At 34.9% G+C, this 17,653-nt stretch overlaps 1 protein-coding gene across 17 annotated transcripts in view; it reads left to right on the forward strand.

Moving 5' to 3' along the window:
• The window catches only part of LOC149807575 (single-stranded DNA-binding protein 2-like), a 202,057-nt gene that overhangs the window by 148,189 nt on the left and 36,215 nt on the right, over positions 1 to 17,653 (forward strand). For 10 of the 17 annotated variants that reach the window (XM_089968132.1, XM_089968104.1, XM_089968144.1 and 7 more), the window contains 6 exons: positions 129 to 229; positions 2,576 to 2,621; positions 4,051 to 4,086; positions 5,615 to 5,650; positions 6,101 to 6,152; positions 8,851 to 8,901. In XM_089968132.1, coding sequence (XP_089824258.1) covers positions 129 to 229; positions 2,576 to 2,621; positions 4,051 to 4,086; positions 5,615 to 5,650; positions 6,101 to 6,152; positions 8,851 to 8,901 — 322 coding nt within the window. The remainder of the gene's footprint in view (positions 1 to 128; positions 230 to 2,575; positions 2,622 to 4,050; positions 4,087 to 5,614; positions 5,651 to 6,100; positions 6,153 to 8,850; positions 8,902 to 17,653) is intronic. The other 7 variants (XM_089968078.1, XM_089968112.1, XM_089968205.1 and 4 more) reach the window with 3 other exon arrangements.

Here is a 17,653-nt window from a genome sequence, read left to right on the forward strand (position 1 = left end):
CATATTATGCTGCAGAAGATATTGGTCTGTTCTGTTTGCAGTCAATATGAGTGATACAAAATTAAGTTCAGTCTATATCGCAGAGAAATTTTGTGTTATCAATTTTGCCGGATTTTTGTTTGTTGCAGGTTTACGATTCCTTACCTAATTATGGGGGCATGAGAGGTCCCCCACCAAACAGTATGGGTCCAGGTCCTGGGGGGCCAGGTGGAATGCCACCCATGTCTATGTAAGTATAGACCATTTTCAAAACAATTTGAAACTTAATAACATGCTGAGAGTACAAACTTTTGGCAGTCCATTATTTTAGTTTTAAGAAATTAATAATGACAGAATATTCAGAATGAAATTTCTGCTCTGCCATCCTAGACCAAAAAGAGCTTACAGGACCATCCGATGTACATTTGTCCAAATTGTAATCACCATTCCTCCTAAACTACAAAAACAGAAAGTCATATCAATATGGGTTTCAACCAGAAGACTACTTATGATGTCTTCCAAGTCCTAAATAAAACTGGTGCCAGTACAACATCCACAGGAGCTAATTTAAAAATCATGATCATGCTGTATATGGTTGAAATACTTGTCAGTTTAAAGGAAGAAATGGTCTTATCTTGAATTCGTGGAAGTTCGTTTTGGCGAGTAGAACATCAGTCACTTCAAATGACTCTTGTTTACCTCTACTGGTTATAGACCAGGAGAGCTTATGGGAAAAAGTCTGTTGTCCATCCATCCATTAGCATAAATTTGTTATCACTGCTCATCCTTCGCTACTTAGAGTAATGGCATACATTCATCCCATGGTCTGGTTAGACATAAACGAAAATGGTGCAGTTCAGACATCCAATATGGCTACAATGGTGGCCATCTTGAAAATCATGTTATCGCTGTTGTCATCTTATTGACATGGGGTTTTTCGCCAGGTTTCTTACGGTACGTAGTTAGTCCTAAGTGAAAATGGTACAAATCTGATGTCCAAAATCTTATTATTGCTACTCCTACTGAACAAAAAGTAACATTGCCTTGAAACTTTATTTTAATGTCCAGTTGATCCTGAATGAAAACTGTGACGCTTCGAAGTTGGTATGGCCACCACAGCAGCCATCTTGAATATTTTATCACTACTTCAGAATGGATGGTCATATCAGAATAGGGTATTTATTAACGACTTGTGATGTCTGCTAGTTGGTCTTCAATCAGAATGGTGGTATTCAGATATTAAATGTGGCTGACACAGTGATCACCTAGAAAATCTTGTTATCACTACTCCACCTTGTGATGTTTAGTTGGCTGTAAATGAAAATGGTACTGCTCTTATTTTTCAATATGACCATCTTGAAAATCTTGTTATCACTACTCCACCTTGTGATGTTGGTTGTAAATGAAAATGGTACTGCTGTTATTTTTCAATATGACCATCTTGAAAATCTTGTTATCTATACTTCTAGATGGCTGGTGATACTGATACTGCTTTCACCAGAAGATTTCTTATGATGTCTGGTTGGTCCTATATGGAAATGGTTCCAGTCTGATATTAAATATGGCCACCATGGCATCCATCTTGATCAAAACTTTTTAATGTTGCTCCTCTACAACTGAAAGTTGTCTCAAGATGCGATTTGCACTGGAAGACTTATTTTGATGTCTTGTTGATCCTAAATGAATATGGTGCTGATTTGAGACCCACTATTTCCACCATAGCAGCTAATTTGAAAACCTTGTTATTGCTAAAAAAATATTTGTGAAAGTTTCAGCACTCTTTAGTTAATGGGGGAAAAAAAAGACTTATCTTCTTGTTGTTGTTGTTGTTGTTGTGGGGTTTAACGCCATTTTTCAGCACACGATAGGCTTTATATGGCGGCCAGTATTAATGGTGGAGGAAGAACCCGGGAAAACCCCAGAAAGAACCACCGACCCACGAGAAGCTACTGGCATGCTTTCTCACATACCTATATTGGCTGAATCTGAGACTCGAACCGGCGCAGACAGAGGTGAGATGGCAGTGATCTGTAACGGAGAACGCTTTAGACCACTTGGCCACTCGGGGCCCCCGACTTATCTTGAATGCCTGGAAATTCGGTTCAGTCAATAGAGCATCAATATCTTTGAGGGACTTTAATAGATTCTCCGCTAGCAAACTAAATTTTAGTGTCCTTTATGTAAAATCTGTTAATGAATCCAAGTTATGTAAAAGTTGTTAATATATCCCAATTATGTTAAATATGTTAATGTATCCCTATCTATTCTTATTTAGTATTAGACAATTTTACTGAGTTGTGAAAGCTACGAGTAATGGCAGAAAACTGTCTTGTAAATCTTAGCTTTGTCAAAACATTTACCTGCGTATTTCTCAGTTTAAATAATGGCATCTTTTTCTTACGTTTGCTGCTGATAATGAAGAGGAAGAAGAGCGGTCGATTATCGAAATACTAGATTTTCAATCATACAATCAGAATGGAACTTTTCCACATAAACCATATGGCTGTTTGCATTATTATTAAAACTTAATTCTTCATTATGCTTTATAGTACTTCAGTGCATTCTATCAATAATTAAAAATGTTTGTGACTTTTAGGCCAGGAGGGCAGGGAAATAGGCCATGGCCATCAACGACATCATCAGTAAGTACATTGATTTATCTATACCATATTTACCTGCCCAGTGCTCACAGCAGCTCATATGCAGTGGAATCTTACTATAATGCAGTAATTGGGGTTCATATTCGGGCTTTCAACCCAATTTTTGAGCAACATTCACAAGAATATAATTTTAAGGGGGGAGAAGTTGTGAAAAAGAAATAAAATTCATGCATGTTTTCTATAACTGTGCGCAATAATTATTATCAAAATGTGGTGAATTAAATTATATCATTTGCATTTGCCTTTTCCACAAGTCACTAACAACTAGCATGGTTTTTATTTAGAACCAAGACTTCCAAGAAATTAGCTTGAGTGCATGCCTATGTAATTTTTCCTAAAGGGGTATTGAAATTCTTACCACATCTGGGACACGCCAGTGCTTGTTGTACTTGGCACTTATCAAGTGTAATAACTGGTTAAGTGAAGCGGATGACAATTTTTTTCTGTTAGAGTAACAAGAGTGGTTAAATACAAATGTCCACCAGGTAATGTTGGCATCAGGTGCAAATGCACTGATCAGACATGCTCTGGTTGAATGTGAAAAGATTTGGGCTCAGTCGCTGCTTCTGAAGCATACGATGCAGATGTTCATGTTTGCTGAGGATAAAGTAATGCACATGCAAATTTAAGAAACGGGCTAGAACTTGTTAGACTTGACCCGTTTTAAATGCTTATTAAGTTAGAAATGGGTGCATCAGAATCTTTTGAAGTTGGGGAAGCTATCAGATTCTGGAGAGGGAGGAAAAAAGTAAACTATTTAATTAAATGGTAAGTTAGGAAACATCATTAGTAATTTCATAAGTATTACCATCTCACCCCCACCCACCCCCAGTAATATCTGATAATCCACCCCTTTATTGTCAATTCCATGTTGCATCACTGTGTTATATATTGATTAAAAGTAATCATTGCTGAGTTAGAATATTAATTATCATTTGTAAGCTATTGGTTCCTGAAACATATTAAAATTATTATCTGTTTGTCAGCTTGGCTGTTGTTTCTGTTAGTGTCAGAGAATAAAGGTTATCTAAGATAAATATTACAGAGCCATTGTACAACTGTGTTATATCCAAGGTAATGTTATAATGAAGCGTGCCATAGCAGGGTTTACCTGTACCCAGATAGGTCATTGAATTATGTGCTAGCAGACTGGCATTTAGAACATAAGATTATGCAGCAACAGATACGAGTCTGTACTGTGCATTTTAAAGGATAAAATGTAATTTTCGTATTGAATGTATCTTGAATTTTAGTTGATATTTGGTCATTCTGTCACTTAGTGAAGCACTTTTGTTTAAGAAGATAAAACCTGTTGATATAAAATAAGCTTGTCTTACATGAAAGCTTTATAAGTACAGAGCTTGTAAGATCATCAGGGAATACATGGTCTCATTGCTCTTTTTTTTTTAAGTTTCAGCATTGCTTAGGGCTTGCACCACCACAAAATGTAAGCAATTTTCTGATCCGTTTTCAATTTTTTACATTTTTTTTTTTGTTGGTAAAACTTTCATGGCTCTTATAGAATCTGCCAAATTTTATTGTGAAGCCTGCCTTTTCTAAGGGAAGGCTTGTCATAGCAATCACTTTGGCTTCCATGAGCATGTCCATCCATTCATATGTACATCCCTTGATTAAGGTCAGTGTTAAAGTATATCTGATCAAGTTCTTTGTCTCGTAGCTGAATAATTGTCACAATCAACAAGAAAGATGGCCTTTCTGATATTGTTATTTTTCAGACATTTGGAAATTTGGGGATGTCATCCATTTATTTTGCTAAGATATAATCCTATGTGGAGCTTCTAAAAAGCAACCAGTCTTTTATGACCCACATTTATAGAGATGGGGCATGTAGTGTTAACTTTTTCTGTACATCCATCTCTAACCATCTGAAAATCAATCCACCTGTTAAACACGCCTTGGTAAACATTTGTATTTGAGTCACTTTTCAGGTGTTGTGGTGGGACATCCGCATTTCATGGAAACTTTCTAGTTGATTGCATACGTCATTAGTCTTTGGGCTGTTGATAGTGTTGACATTTGTTCGTTTTCTGTTATGTATTCTTTAATTCAAAGAGAAACTTAATGCACTACTTGACCTATGTGTACATTCACTTATTAATGAGTGTATTTATAAGGTAAATTAACTTGCATTTTCTTTTGAAAGTATAAAATGTGCAAATGTGCTTGTTTTTGTTAAAAGAGCTGTTTATGTATTTTTAAAGAATTCTGACATTGAAAGTTTGGAAAACTTATTAGCTTCAGCTGTGTCCATTAATGTTGTGAATATTCTATGAATTATACAACTGTAAGTGCATTAGTGCATATGTTCTTTATTGAAAAGATGAAAAATAATATACTCTTTTGGACCAAAACCATAATGAACATTCATCCCAGCTGTCGGTGAATGTAAACACTGATGCATGCATATTAGCTGTGGAGATTCTTGGAAGGAAATTAACAGGACTAATAAACAGCACAATGGAACCATGAGAACAGTTAGCATTTTACCTTCATACATAGTACATGTAATCCGTACATTATCTTTACTATCAGTTGGGGAAATGTACACGATAATTACTTTTTCACACTAGTGATTCAGTATCTACTTTAATTCTTTTTGAAGTAATTAAATGCATTCATCTGCAACTGGTTACAGGTAAACAACACTAATATTGTTGGTTTTTACAATTATGTGTGTAGGTTTATTTTCTCTGCACTGTGGCAATAATACAGACATTTACATTAGGTACATGTCGGAAGAAAAAGTAGGTTAAATACATCTTCTGTATAGTTAAACTTGCTACTGTGTACTTAAACTTGCTACAGTGCTTTAAACAAATGTGTAAATAACACATAGACCAGCATGCATAGATAGATATCTTTTTAAAAATATTCTATGTAAAAAACAAATATACATGTAAATATTCCCCTTAAAGATAGGTACTTGTAACACATTCATTTTCTGTTTCTTGCAGATAAACTACTCAACAGCATCTCCAGGAAGTTATAATGTAAGTGCCACAGAAGCAAACCAATTTATCCAAGGTTTGAACCCATAAACCTAACACATTAAGGTAGCATATTGTCTGGCCATAACAATGTATAAAAATATTGTTCAATAATTTTTTTGTTGATGTACGCTACACACCAAACTTGACACATTGTTCATGTGGATCTGCCATAGCAGTAGCTCAGAATCATTACTGTAACAATTGAACGCATCCTAAATGCAATATTCACAAATTATTGGGGGATGGGGGGAAACAGTCCTTAATGAAAGATAATCATTACCCATGATTAAAAATGTCCTCTTGATCATATATGTAAAACAGTAAAAATACAAATTGAGTATTAGACAAAAGTTGGCAAAATGCAAGTTTTTCCATTGAATAAGAACTGACAATGATTAAGAACACATAATTTCACAGGTATTTTCTTTACTCCTTTCTTTTTTTTTAAAGGGTCCACAAGTATCAGGTCCTCCAGGAACACCAATTATGCCAAGTCCACAAGGTAAACAAGGATGTGACTATTTATCACATTTCTTTATTTCTCACCTGCATAGATGTGAAGTGGTGATTAATCTGTAAAGGTGGGGTTGTTTTTTAATATGTAGATATTTCACATTCAGGCCATTTGATTTTATATTTGCAAAGTGAATTACGATTAGCTCACATTGCCATGACTTTGAATATAGATCTTGAATAATTTCAAAACTCTGATCCACACATATTAATGAGATGACTTCACATCTTGTCGCCGCTCTTGAAGTCAAATTTTTTATCCGTTGGGTTCGTTGATAACTTGAATTGTGAGCAAAAGTTGGTGCATATTAATTGTGCCTTTATATTTGGAAATAATTTTTATTAGGATATCGCAGAATAGGTACAATTAATATGATATTAAGTATGGGAGATAGTTTGCACAAAATGTGTTCTCACAATGCTGCACAAGCCTAGTGTGGGAGATAGTTTGCACAAAATGTGTTCTCACAATGCTGCACAAGCCTACTTAGTGACAAGGTCAACTTTTATGTGATGTAATCCAGGTGAATGATATTAGGGGTCCACTTTGGCCTCTTGTTCTGTTCTCATTGCTTTCAGCAGTGGTGTCTTGATTTGCTTCCATCAGTCCTGGTATCCATATATCTGTACATCCTCTTGAGAAATTTGTTAGCAAGATTGTCCAAATACCTTGCATAGTGAACAAAAGAAATAGGGTAGTCATATTTATATACGTAGAATAATTGTTTCCAACTTTTTTGGACTAAACCATGTCAACATGATTACGTAAAACCACTTGAGGTCAAGAAATGAAATGTAATCGGCATCTTACCATTCATATCTTGATCTGATTAGATTTTTAGAAAAATAGTATATTTTAAAAAATTATTGTATGTTTTCTAACATTTTGGACAGGTAATTTTTGGTGCACAAATCTTTGTTAGGAAATACCACATATGATGGACAAATGATATTTGATAGGTTTATTTGTATGTTCATGACTTCATTAGATTTTCAAGGCATATTAGCATTTTTAATATTGAAAATGCAATTGAGGTAGACAAATTTTGTATGCGTGTTTAGATGACCCAATTAGATTTTCATATAGTTATAGCAATATTTCCATCTTAGGTAATTTTGTACATTTTTGTACATGTACTATTTGAACTGCATGTCTGCAGTTGCAGCATACATGATTTAGGAATATAACTTGAATGTCAAAATATTTTGATATTTGTATGCCCTTTATGAAATTAATTATTTCATACTTGCTATGATTCACAAATCCATTCAAACACTGCTTGAAAGTTGAACTTGCATTGGAGAAAAGAAAATCTTCAAACATCGAGAATCATATGATTGATTTTACATAGTACTTAATAGATCTGTTTTCTTTGTGTGAAAAGTTGTGAAGCTTTTCCTTTTTTGTTCATGTCTTGTGTGAATTATACATTCACATGGTGATCACTTCCATTGGTGTTTTTGTAAGAATTGTACTGCAGTCATATCGCTTTTCTGTTAATAACAAGTATGTCCTGATGTAGTTTGAAATAAACGAGGTTGGGATGCAAATATCTTGTACCTTAGCTACTTTTTACAAACCTGATCCCCTCAGGTAATTGAGAGTAAAGGGAGATAAATCTTTCCCAGTAGACTTCTGGGTATAGATATGATTGCAGATTGAAATAAGAAACTGCTATTGGAGTGCGTTCTGCATGAATTGTTACAATGGATAATAATGTTTGCAAATTTTTATCCAGACTGATTGATATCCTTGATTGGTTCCTGTTATGAAAATTAATATCCTTGCAAGACTTGTATCTGAAGGTTTCTGTTTAGAGAATTCTTTTCCTTGATAGCACAGATGTGTAATATTCAAAAAGATGTTCATCTTTTTTGAATGATCTTGCATGTTTTTATGCATGTTTTTTTAAGGAGTCTCGTGTATACAGTTCCAAATAGATTAATTCTCCACCGCTGCCCCTACAGATATTTGTATCCGTATATCTTATTGTTTTGAAACCAAATATGATTTGCAAATCAGGGTTAGGAAAGCATAAGTTAAGGTAAAGATCTAGCTTTTTCTTAGAGTTTGACAATGTTATTACCCATATTTGACCCTCACACTTGTCTTTTGCCCTTGCGTCTTGTGTTGGTTTTTGTTTTGGGAGGTTGGGTTCAAGTATACCATATTGATAGTGCTATCTGTCCTGTCCTTTTTCATATATTTTGTGTTATCTAAATACAATTTTAGTCGGAGTTTAATCTTAGCAACACCCCTCCAGAAATTGCCATGGTTGGGTATTTATCATTGTGTAAACATTACCTAATCACGTGCAAATTTTAAAAATCCATAGGACTTTCGGGTAGCTTTATGATCGATGAGGTACATTTTACAATAATACCCAACCAGGGTCATTTAAGCGTTATAATTCCAATTTTCCTCCTTTCTGTTGTCAGATTGGTGGATTTCATTAGTAAAAAAAAATTTGGCTCTTCGAAGCACAATGTAGCTTCTTCACCAAATGTAGTTCTCAGAATTAACCAATAAGTGTACAAAATTCCAGATCAGTATTACATGACCATTTACATCTATTCACATGACAGAAAATGCAGTTCAGTCATAAAAATTGGAATTATAGTTGAGTAAAGCTACAAAGCTATAGAACTTGACAGGGTTGTCATATACTGTTGTTTTCTCCCCGTAGGCTCACAAGGACCCTATTCACCTGCAAGTCATCCCAGAATGTCCAGACCAGGTGAATTAAATGTTGTCTTGGTTACTGAAATCTAATTATGTTTGTTGCTATATAACATAGGGTGCCAGATTGACCAGGTGACCAGGCCCGGATTTCACCAACAAAATGTTTTGACTGTAGCTTGAGTATAGAATCCACAATCTAATTGGATGAAATTTAAGTACTGATATGAATTCAGCCAAAAAAGTTTTTAAGTCTAGAATTTACTTCTAATAAATGTTGGTGAGACTGTGCCTCGGCCACTTAACTCTTTCAGTTGAATATTTAAGAGGGTCCAGACTAGTCAGAAAGGTGGGGAGGGGTCTACTACACATTTCTCGCTTGCATGGTATAGACAAGTTGCCTTGTTCATAACATGCCTGTGCAAACAATGCACACTGCTCTAGTTGTCTCACAGAGTATGCCCTGTTAAATATTCTATTGAAAGTTAACACTACCTGGTCATTCTGGCTTGAGCTACACTGCTAATGCTGTTGTTTACTGTTGACCATCAAGCTTTTTAGAGTTACCTCCCTTGCTGTTATATATATATATATATATATATATATATATATATATATATATATATATATATATATATATGCCTAGAGGAATGGCAATACAATTCTGAGCTTTTTTCAGTGTTGTTTTAGAAAGAATTATTAAAAAAAAAACAATAAAAGACTTAAATTCTCAAGCAGTCTGATTTGGAAATAATATTTTCAACCAATCTATTTAACCAGTCGTAAAGAATTTTAAATATAAAAAGAACCCAGAATGCAGCATACTAATTAGGAAAAATGATTTCCGACCATTCTATTTGGCTGGTCAGAACTTTTGGACTCCAGTGTATTTAAGATATACAGTGAGACTTGGACCAAGTAACTTTAGAACATAAGCTCGAGTTTTTACTTGTCCAGTAAAAATAATGTGACCATGGTAATATTCTTCACAGCTTGTGGATAACAAAACTAAGTGCTCAGACTCAAGTAAAAGATACTATGATCTTTAGGTCAAGAGAATGGATAGGAAATTGAATTTACCTATTATAACATTACCATAATAAAAAAAACTCCTACAGTGAAATATCTGTTTCCAGACCACTAAGTGGTTTTCATAAGCAGGCAGTCTTGACTACTGAAACTAGACTATATACACAGGCAGTCCTTACATGCAAGTGAATGCTAGAGCAGGTTTGACTGTATTACTAATCTGGTTTCTTTCTGCACAGATCTATACTCCTCTGCCGTTGTCAGTTTTGATCTGTTGTTTTTGAGCTTTCTGTTGGATTTGTTTATTATATGCAACAAAAGTTATCTTGTACACGTTTCTCAGCAGTTAATTACTTTCTTGAGCACAGAACTAACAGTAACATCATCAGTGTCTTTTTTTGTTCTTTCAAAGACATTCTACTTAGCTAAGCACAACACTAACACCATTTTTCTGTCAATTTATTTCCTACCACAATGGACAAGACCAATATTACAACAAACAAACAAGTAAGTTTCACTAAATGAAAACTCTCAATTTCAGCCAATCGTTAGTAAGGAGGAAAGGTTTAGCAGTTAATCCTGGGATTATTAGCACCATTGATTATTGGATTAATGGATTTGGTAGTGTATCAATTTGTTTACTGAAGAAGAGCTTTCAAGATTTCCTGTTCATTGTCCATCCATCTCTTAGCACCAGTTTGTTATCACTACCCCTCCTACACTACTTGGAGGATAACCATGAAACTTGTATATGTTCATCCCATGGTCTGTTTGGTCCTAAATGAAAATGACGCCACTTGAACAGTCTGACAGCCACAGTAGCCATTTTGAATTTTTTTTATTGCTAATCCTACTGAACAGACAGTCCTGAATGAAAATGGCGCCAATCTTGCAGCCAATACAACTACCACATCAGCCATCTTGAAAATCCTAATGCCACTTCTCCTGAATGGTAAGTTGTAATGAAGTGTGAATTTACCGGAAGACCTACAATGTCTAATTGGTATCGTAAGAAAAGGATGCCAGTGTGGAATATCATATGGCCACCATGGAAGCGATCATGAAAATCAAGTCTCTACTCCTGCTGAATGGAGACCGCTCCAGTGGCCTAGTGGTTAGAGTGTCCAGCTTGGTTGTAGGTTCGATCCCCAACCAAGTCATACCAAAGACTTATAAAAATGGTACTAAAAGCTGCATCGTTTGGCACTCAGCATCAAGAGGTTAGGACTTGTCAGCCTGGTGTCCGGATAATGTGTCTGGGTGGGACATAATGCTTCATGTCTGCGACATGATGTCCCAGTGCTAGACATCACTATAAACTGTCACACTGTAGACATCGTAGCGGTATGACTGAAATTTTTTTAAAGCTACATTAAAATTCCAAATCACATACGCTCACCTCCTGAATGGAAAGTCATATCGACATGGTGTTTTTAGCACAAGACCTCTTGTGAGGTCTAGTTTCTCCTAAACAAAAATAATGCCAGTCTGACCTCCAATGTGGGCATAATGACATAGGTGTTTCTCGAAAAGACTTAGAATAATGTCCTGTTGGTTCAAAATAACAGTTTTGCTGATCTGACATTCAATATGGCAGCCATCTTGAATTTTTTCTCTCTCACTATTCCTGCTAAACTGAAACAAATGCATATTGACACAAGATATTCAGCAGAAGACTTCTTAAGAAGTCTTGTTGAGCCTAAATGAAAATGGTGCCAGTCTGTCCTCCAGTATGGTCGCCATAATGGTCATCTTGAAAATCTTGTTATCGCTGCTCTTAAATGGATAGTCATTTTGACATTATTTCACCTGAAGACTTATGGTGTCCACTTTGTCCTAAATGAAAATGATTCCACTTCTTGTTTCGTCTAGTTGATCCTAAATGACTATCATGTCGATCATGTATCCAGTATGGCTACCACATTGGCCATCTCAAAAATCATATTGCACAGGAATATTGCAGTTGGTTTCAGTATTCAGCAGTTGAAGAAAATAGTCTTGTCATGGGTCCCTGGACATTCTCTTAAGGGGCTATTGACCTTTTCTGTGTTCTGTTCACCTGGAGTTAATTGTGTTGAAAACGTTTTGTACTTAAACAGATTTAAGGCTGTTGTACCAGGCAATACACACTCACTCTCTTTCTCTCTCTCTCTCTCTCTCTCTCTCTCTCTCTCTCTCTCATGCACACAAACACACAATTGCACTATTCCATGGTTCATTTCTTTCACCCTTATGACTTTGACTAGCAATGTCAAATGCATTTTTTTTCATTAAAAAAACTGTGCCTTGAAGTGCATGAGTAATATCATGGGACTTTCTTCACTTATTTAGAGGACTTGGTCTGACAGAAATGGCTGTGTTGGCGTATTGATACTTTCTCCAATTATAAACCGTATTTATAATGATAGTTCTGGTACTATATATAATGTTTAAGTAGGTGAAGTACTGACATGATAAATGAAATGGATGTAAGCTTGATTAAAGGTGATATGAAAATGTTTTTACCCCCAGTGAATGCTGACAGGGTTAGTCCACATAGTAGCATGCACTATATATTGCTTTCCATTCTAATTTGAAAAAAGTCATCAAAAGATTTATCTTGATGCTTCTTGATAGGAAATAGCTTTGAATATTTATTTGGAGGTGACAAAGAACAATTGAAAATTGGGTCCTTTTTAGTTTGGGCAAAAACTCTTGAAAACAGTATCATGGGCATGGTTTTGTCTTGTATGGTATTCAAAATAATATCAGGGTTCTGTTTGTGCATTTATTGTAAACAAATTTATGATTAAGAAGAACTGACAATTTGGTGCTTTTAGTTTGGGCAAAATCACTTGAAAACACTCACATGGGCATGGATTTGTCTAGGATGGTATTCAAATTAACATAAGGGTTCTGTTTTTTTGCAGTTATTGTGGACAAATTTTTGACAGAATTTTAAATACTGTTGGAAAGTGAGAGTGAAAATATGTTTGGCTCTTAAACAGCTCTACAAAAAATTAATTTTTGTAAACTCTTAATGAGTAAAGCACCATAACTACTATATATTTCTTGTCAGGTAACCATTGTAATTGATGTAGAATGCCAAGCTGGCAGCTTATGGAAGAAATATTTGAAAATTCAAATTAAGTATATAGGTGATATGGATTTAGGACTCTTCTCATTGGAAATGGAATTCAGTATTGCTTAGATTGACTGGGTCCAGATGTATTGATCAAAACAGTTTCATTGTGTTCAGAATTTTGCAGAAACTCTAGGAAAGTTTGCACATGGACCGCAAATTGTAATTTAAAAAGATACTTTCATTTACAGTTTATTAACCAAATACATTCCCATGAAATATCTTTGATTACTTGCAAACGGAGACTGTTTTGGTGTTGATGAATGAACATTTTGTGAATACTAAATGCAGAGTATCACAGTTCATAACAAGCTGGCTCAGAAAAAACAAATCAGTGTGCCTATAGCCAGCCCTGCAGTTCTATGGCTGCTGGAGTAAATTGTGTATCTTAATGTATGTTTTTTTTTATTTTTAAATTCAGTTTAAAGAGACAGAGGACAGATTGTTTTACAAAGCAGATATACTTCAGTTCTTGTATCATGTAGTAGAGTCTTTCATTAAGAACATCTCCCTCGGCCCCTTTCTGGTAATAATTATTTGCCAAAATAATCGACTCATTTTCTTTCAGATGTAACTTTTGCATTTCTGTTGAACTTGAAATCAATTGACCTTTTCCCAAATGAATTTCTGACAATGATATGGAACTTGTTTCTTGCATATGATTGCAGTGGTGATATGGAACTTGTTTCTTGCATATGATTGCAGTGGTGATATGGAACTTGTTTCTTGCATATGATTGCAGTGGTGATATGGAACTTGTTTCTTGCAGTCAGGTATGATTGGAATTGTGTACAAGAGATTTCTTTCCTGTATGTTTTTCATCCATGAAGAGTTGGTCTTTTAGAGACTGTTCTCACATTCTCCACTTCATTCTCGGTCCTGACATTAAAATATACAAATACTGCATTTTACGTACTTTATACTTAGAAGCTTATTTTTTCAGTGGAAATGAAATTGGGAAAGAATTTAGTGGCATGTTAGAGTAGAAAGAAAAATGTGGAGTTTCGAAAAGACCATAGCTGGAGGCAGCAGATGAGAATCTCTTGTTAAGACGTAATTAAATGATTTGGATATACAGCAAGTGCCATGAAAAGAGAAAACAAAATTCAAAGTATAATTTCCAATCAAACTAGCGCAGGTAATGGCATTGATTTGAAACGTCAAAGAAGGGGAGGCTTTGTAAACTGTGTGACACACAGAATCACAAGCACAGTATGCACGAACTTTATGACCCATGTATTAGACAGGCATATAAATTTAGCTGATTGTGTGTGTCACTTGTATGGACAGAAGCGATGCAAAACAGTTTCAAGCAGGTAATTACATCCCCCAGTATATAGAGTAAATATTCCAATTCAGAGAGTAAATACCTCAGTATATAGAGTAAATACCCAAGTATATTCTAGAGTAAATACCTAAATATATTCTAAATATATTCTAGAGCAAATCCCCCAATATATAGAGTAAATGCCCCAATATAGAGAAGATACAAATGTCTTTTGAGTAGTTACAGGAAAATATTTTATGAGTGATGTGGAAACGTCTTGTAGCAAAACCACATATGAGATTGGTCATTTTCAGAAAATACCAGTCACCTCGCACTTTATTTCCTTGATTGGCCTTCATTAAGATAGATGGATAATGGGTTGATGTCAAACATTGAATATCAGTTATATAAGCAAGTGATGTTTAAGTTAGATTCTGTTTTGGCAAGCATGGTGTGAAGAAAGGATGCTGTTCAAATTATTTGCAAATAATGCTTATATTTAACCATGGGGCTAAAAATTCATTTGCCCATCTCAGAGTGTAGAGTGATTATTTCCAGCAGTCTAGTGAATTTTCCATTTACTCGACCTATATATGGCGAGTGAAGATTTTTGGCAGACCAGAGTTTCTCTTTAATGAAAAGGATATGTTCTGTCAAGATTGTTGCCAACTTTGTTCATTGAAAGTTCATACTTTCTGCCACAAGTTTTCCATTTGTCTTGATCAAGTTCATACAGATAATTTGCTTTCACTCTTCAGTACCAATAAATAGTTGACAGAGGGAGCCCAGACTGGTCTCTATTTGTAATTATTGACAGCAAGCGTTTGAAGGGTCAGAAAACAAGTTAGGCAAACAACCCTTCCTAGGATCAAATTTAGGTCATTGGCCTTGTTGTTGGCCAACAGTTTATTTTGGGCAGGCACAAAAAAAAAATAATTCATACAGTAATGAGTGAATTTTGAAAGATTTTCAACCCCTGTTTAACCTTGCTGGCAAAACAAAGAAACATAGTGTTGAATATTATTGGGAAAATATAATTGAGAATATTGATCCAAACAGGTTTGGGGTCAATACATTTTTTTATACAAACAAAATGAAACCAAGCTTGTAACTTTCTTTCAATTATAAGAATGGGTACTGTTTTGTAAATTATTAATTTTAATAACTTTTCTTTGCAAATAAAAAGTGCATTATGAAAATAATTTACCCGGTCACATTTAACAACTCCGGTCCAGTGTCCTACATCACTGGGAGATACTTTTATGTATCTTGCAGATGTTAGATATGTTTTGGTATTTGCATCTTTAAATTTATCTATGAAATAATTCTCTTTTAAACTAACTCATGGTTGGTAAAAAAAATTAAAAAAAAGAATTCTAGTCCCTTTTGGGAAATTATATATATGGCACAATTTATCTCCTATTTGTCTTACTGTTGAGAGGGATTGAATGAATTAAATATGGAAGGCAGACATATTGAAGGGCAAATATAAGTTCCATATGTGACATTTGGCTTTGTGGGTTTAATGCCATTTTTAAGCACGTTACATGGCAGCCAGTATATTTGGTAGAGGAAGAACCCGTGATCCATGAGAAGCTATTGGCAATTTTTTTCACGAACATGCATTGACCAAGCCAAGACTTGATCCCATGCTGATAGTGATGTGATCTGTAGATCACTTGGAAACACAAGGGGCCTTCCAGAGGTTATATAGCACTTTTATTGTTACAATGGCTATATCAGTTTTATTGAGACAGTGGCATTATCACTTATTGTGACTGTGGCATTATCACTTTGATTGTTACAGTGGCTATATCACTTTTATTGAGACAGTGGCATTATCACTTATTGTGACTGTGGCATTATCACTTTGATTGTTACAGTGGCTATATCACTTTTATTGAGACAGTGGCATTATCACTTATTGTGACTGTGGCATTATCACTTTGATTGTTACAGTGGCTATATCACTTTTATTGAGACAGTGGCATTATCACTTATTGTGACTGTGGCATTATCACTTTGATTGTTACAGTGGCTATATCACTTTTATTGAGACAGTGGCATTATCACTTATTGTGACTGTGGCATTATCACTTTGATTGTTACAGTGGCTATATCACTTTTATTGAGACAGTGGCATTATCACTTATTGTGACTGTGGCAGTATCACTTTGATTGTTACAGTGGCAGTAGCATTTTTATTGTGACGGTGCTTTATCACTGTTATTGTTACAGTGGGTATATCGCTTTTATTGTGATGGTGGTTATATCACTTTTATTGTTACTGAGTGGCAGTATCATTTTATTGTGACAGTGGCAATATCATTTTTATTGTGACAGTGGCAATATCACTTTTATTGTGACAGTAGCAATATCACTTTTATTGTGACAGTGGCGATAGCATTTTTATTGTGACAGTGGGTATATCACTTTTATTGTGACAGCGGCAATATCACTTTCAATGTGACTGGCAATAGCATTTTTATTGTGACTGTGGCTATATCACTTATTGTGACAGTGGCAATATCACTTTTATTGTGACTGTGGCAATAGCATTTTTATTGTGACAGTGGCTATATAACTTTTATTATGACAGTGGCAATATCACTTTTATTGTGATGGTGTCAATATCACTTTTTCTCATAACAGTAAAATTTAAAATGCCCATGATGAAATAAATTGCAAGGTGACCTCACTTGTTAGGCAGTTGACATATATGGATGCCATACAAAGTCTTATTGCAGGAGAGTATTCCACTTAACACATGACTATGACTTTGTTGTTCACTATGCAGTCTGATGGTATCACAGTGACAGATTTATACAGTTAAACCTGTCTTAACAGACATTTTCATATAAAGGACATTGTCCATAACAGACAGTCTTCTGTCATTTATAGGGTTAATCACTAGCCTTCATATAAAGGAAATTTGGCTATAAAGGACATTTACATTTCACTTGTATTATACATTTGAAATTATATATATATATATATATATATATCAAAAGATTTTGTAATTATCTTAATTCAAAGGACACATGTTCATAAAGGACAGCATTTGTGTCTCACTTTGTATTTTCATTGGAACCTCTGTAAAAGAAACATTGATTCCTTTCTTGTATAGGTTCAACCATTTAAATCTCGTTATAAACGACACCTGTCCACAAAGGCATCCCCCCTTACTGGCTTTACTGTTCTGCTTGTGTTGCTTATGCTCAAGAGTGAATTTTTTGGGATGGTATGCTATTGTGTCTTCATTTCTTGACCAATGAATCAGAAAATCACTACAACTAATCGAAACTAGCACTAGTTAATGCATGGGAGACAACTCACAATATAACCTTTGGACAATGCAGCTAAATACTTTCTGAACTTTTATTGGAATATCTT

Source organism: Sinohyriopsis cumingii, chromosome 1, assembly GCF_028554795.1.
Source record: "Sinohyriopsis cumingii isolate HCF-2022 chromosome 1, ASM2855479v2, whole genome shotgun sequence".
NCBI lineage: Eukaryota > Metazoa > Mollusca > Bivalvia > Unionida > Unionidae > Sinohyriopsis > Sinohyriopsis cumingii.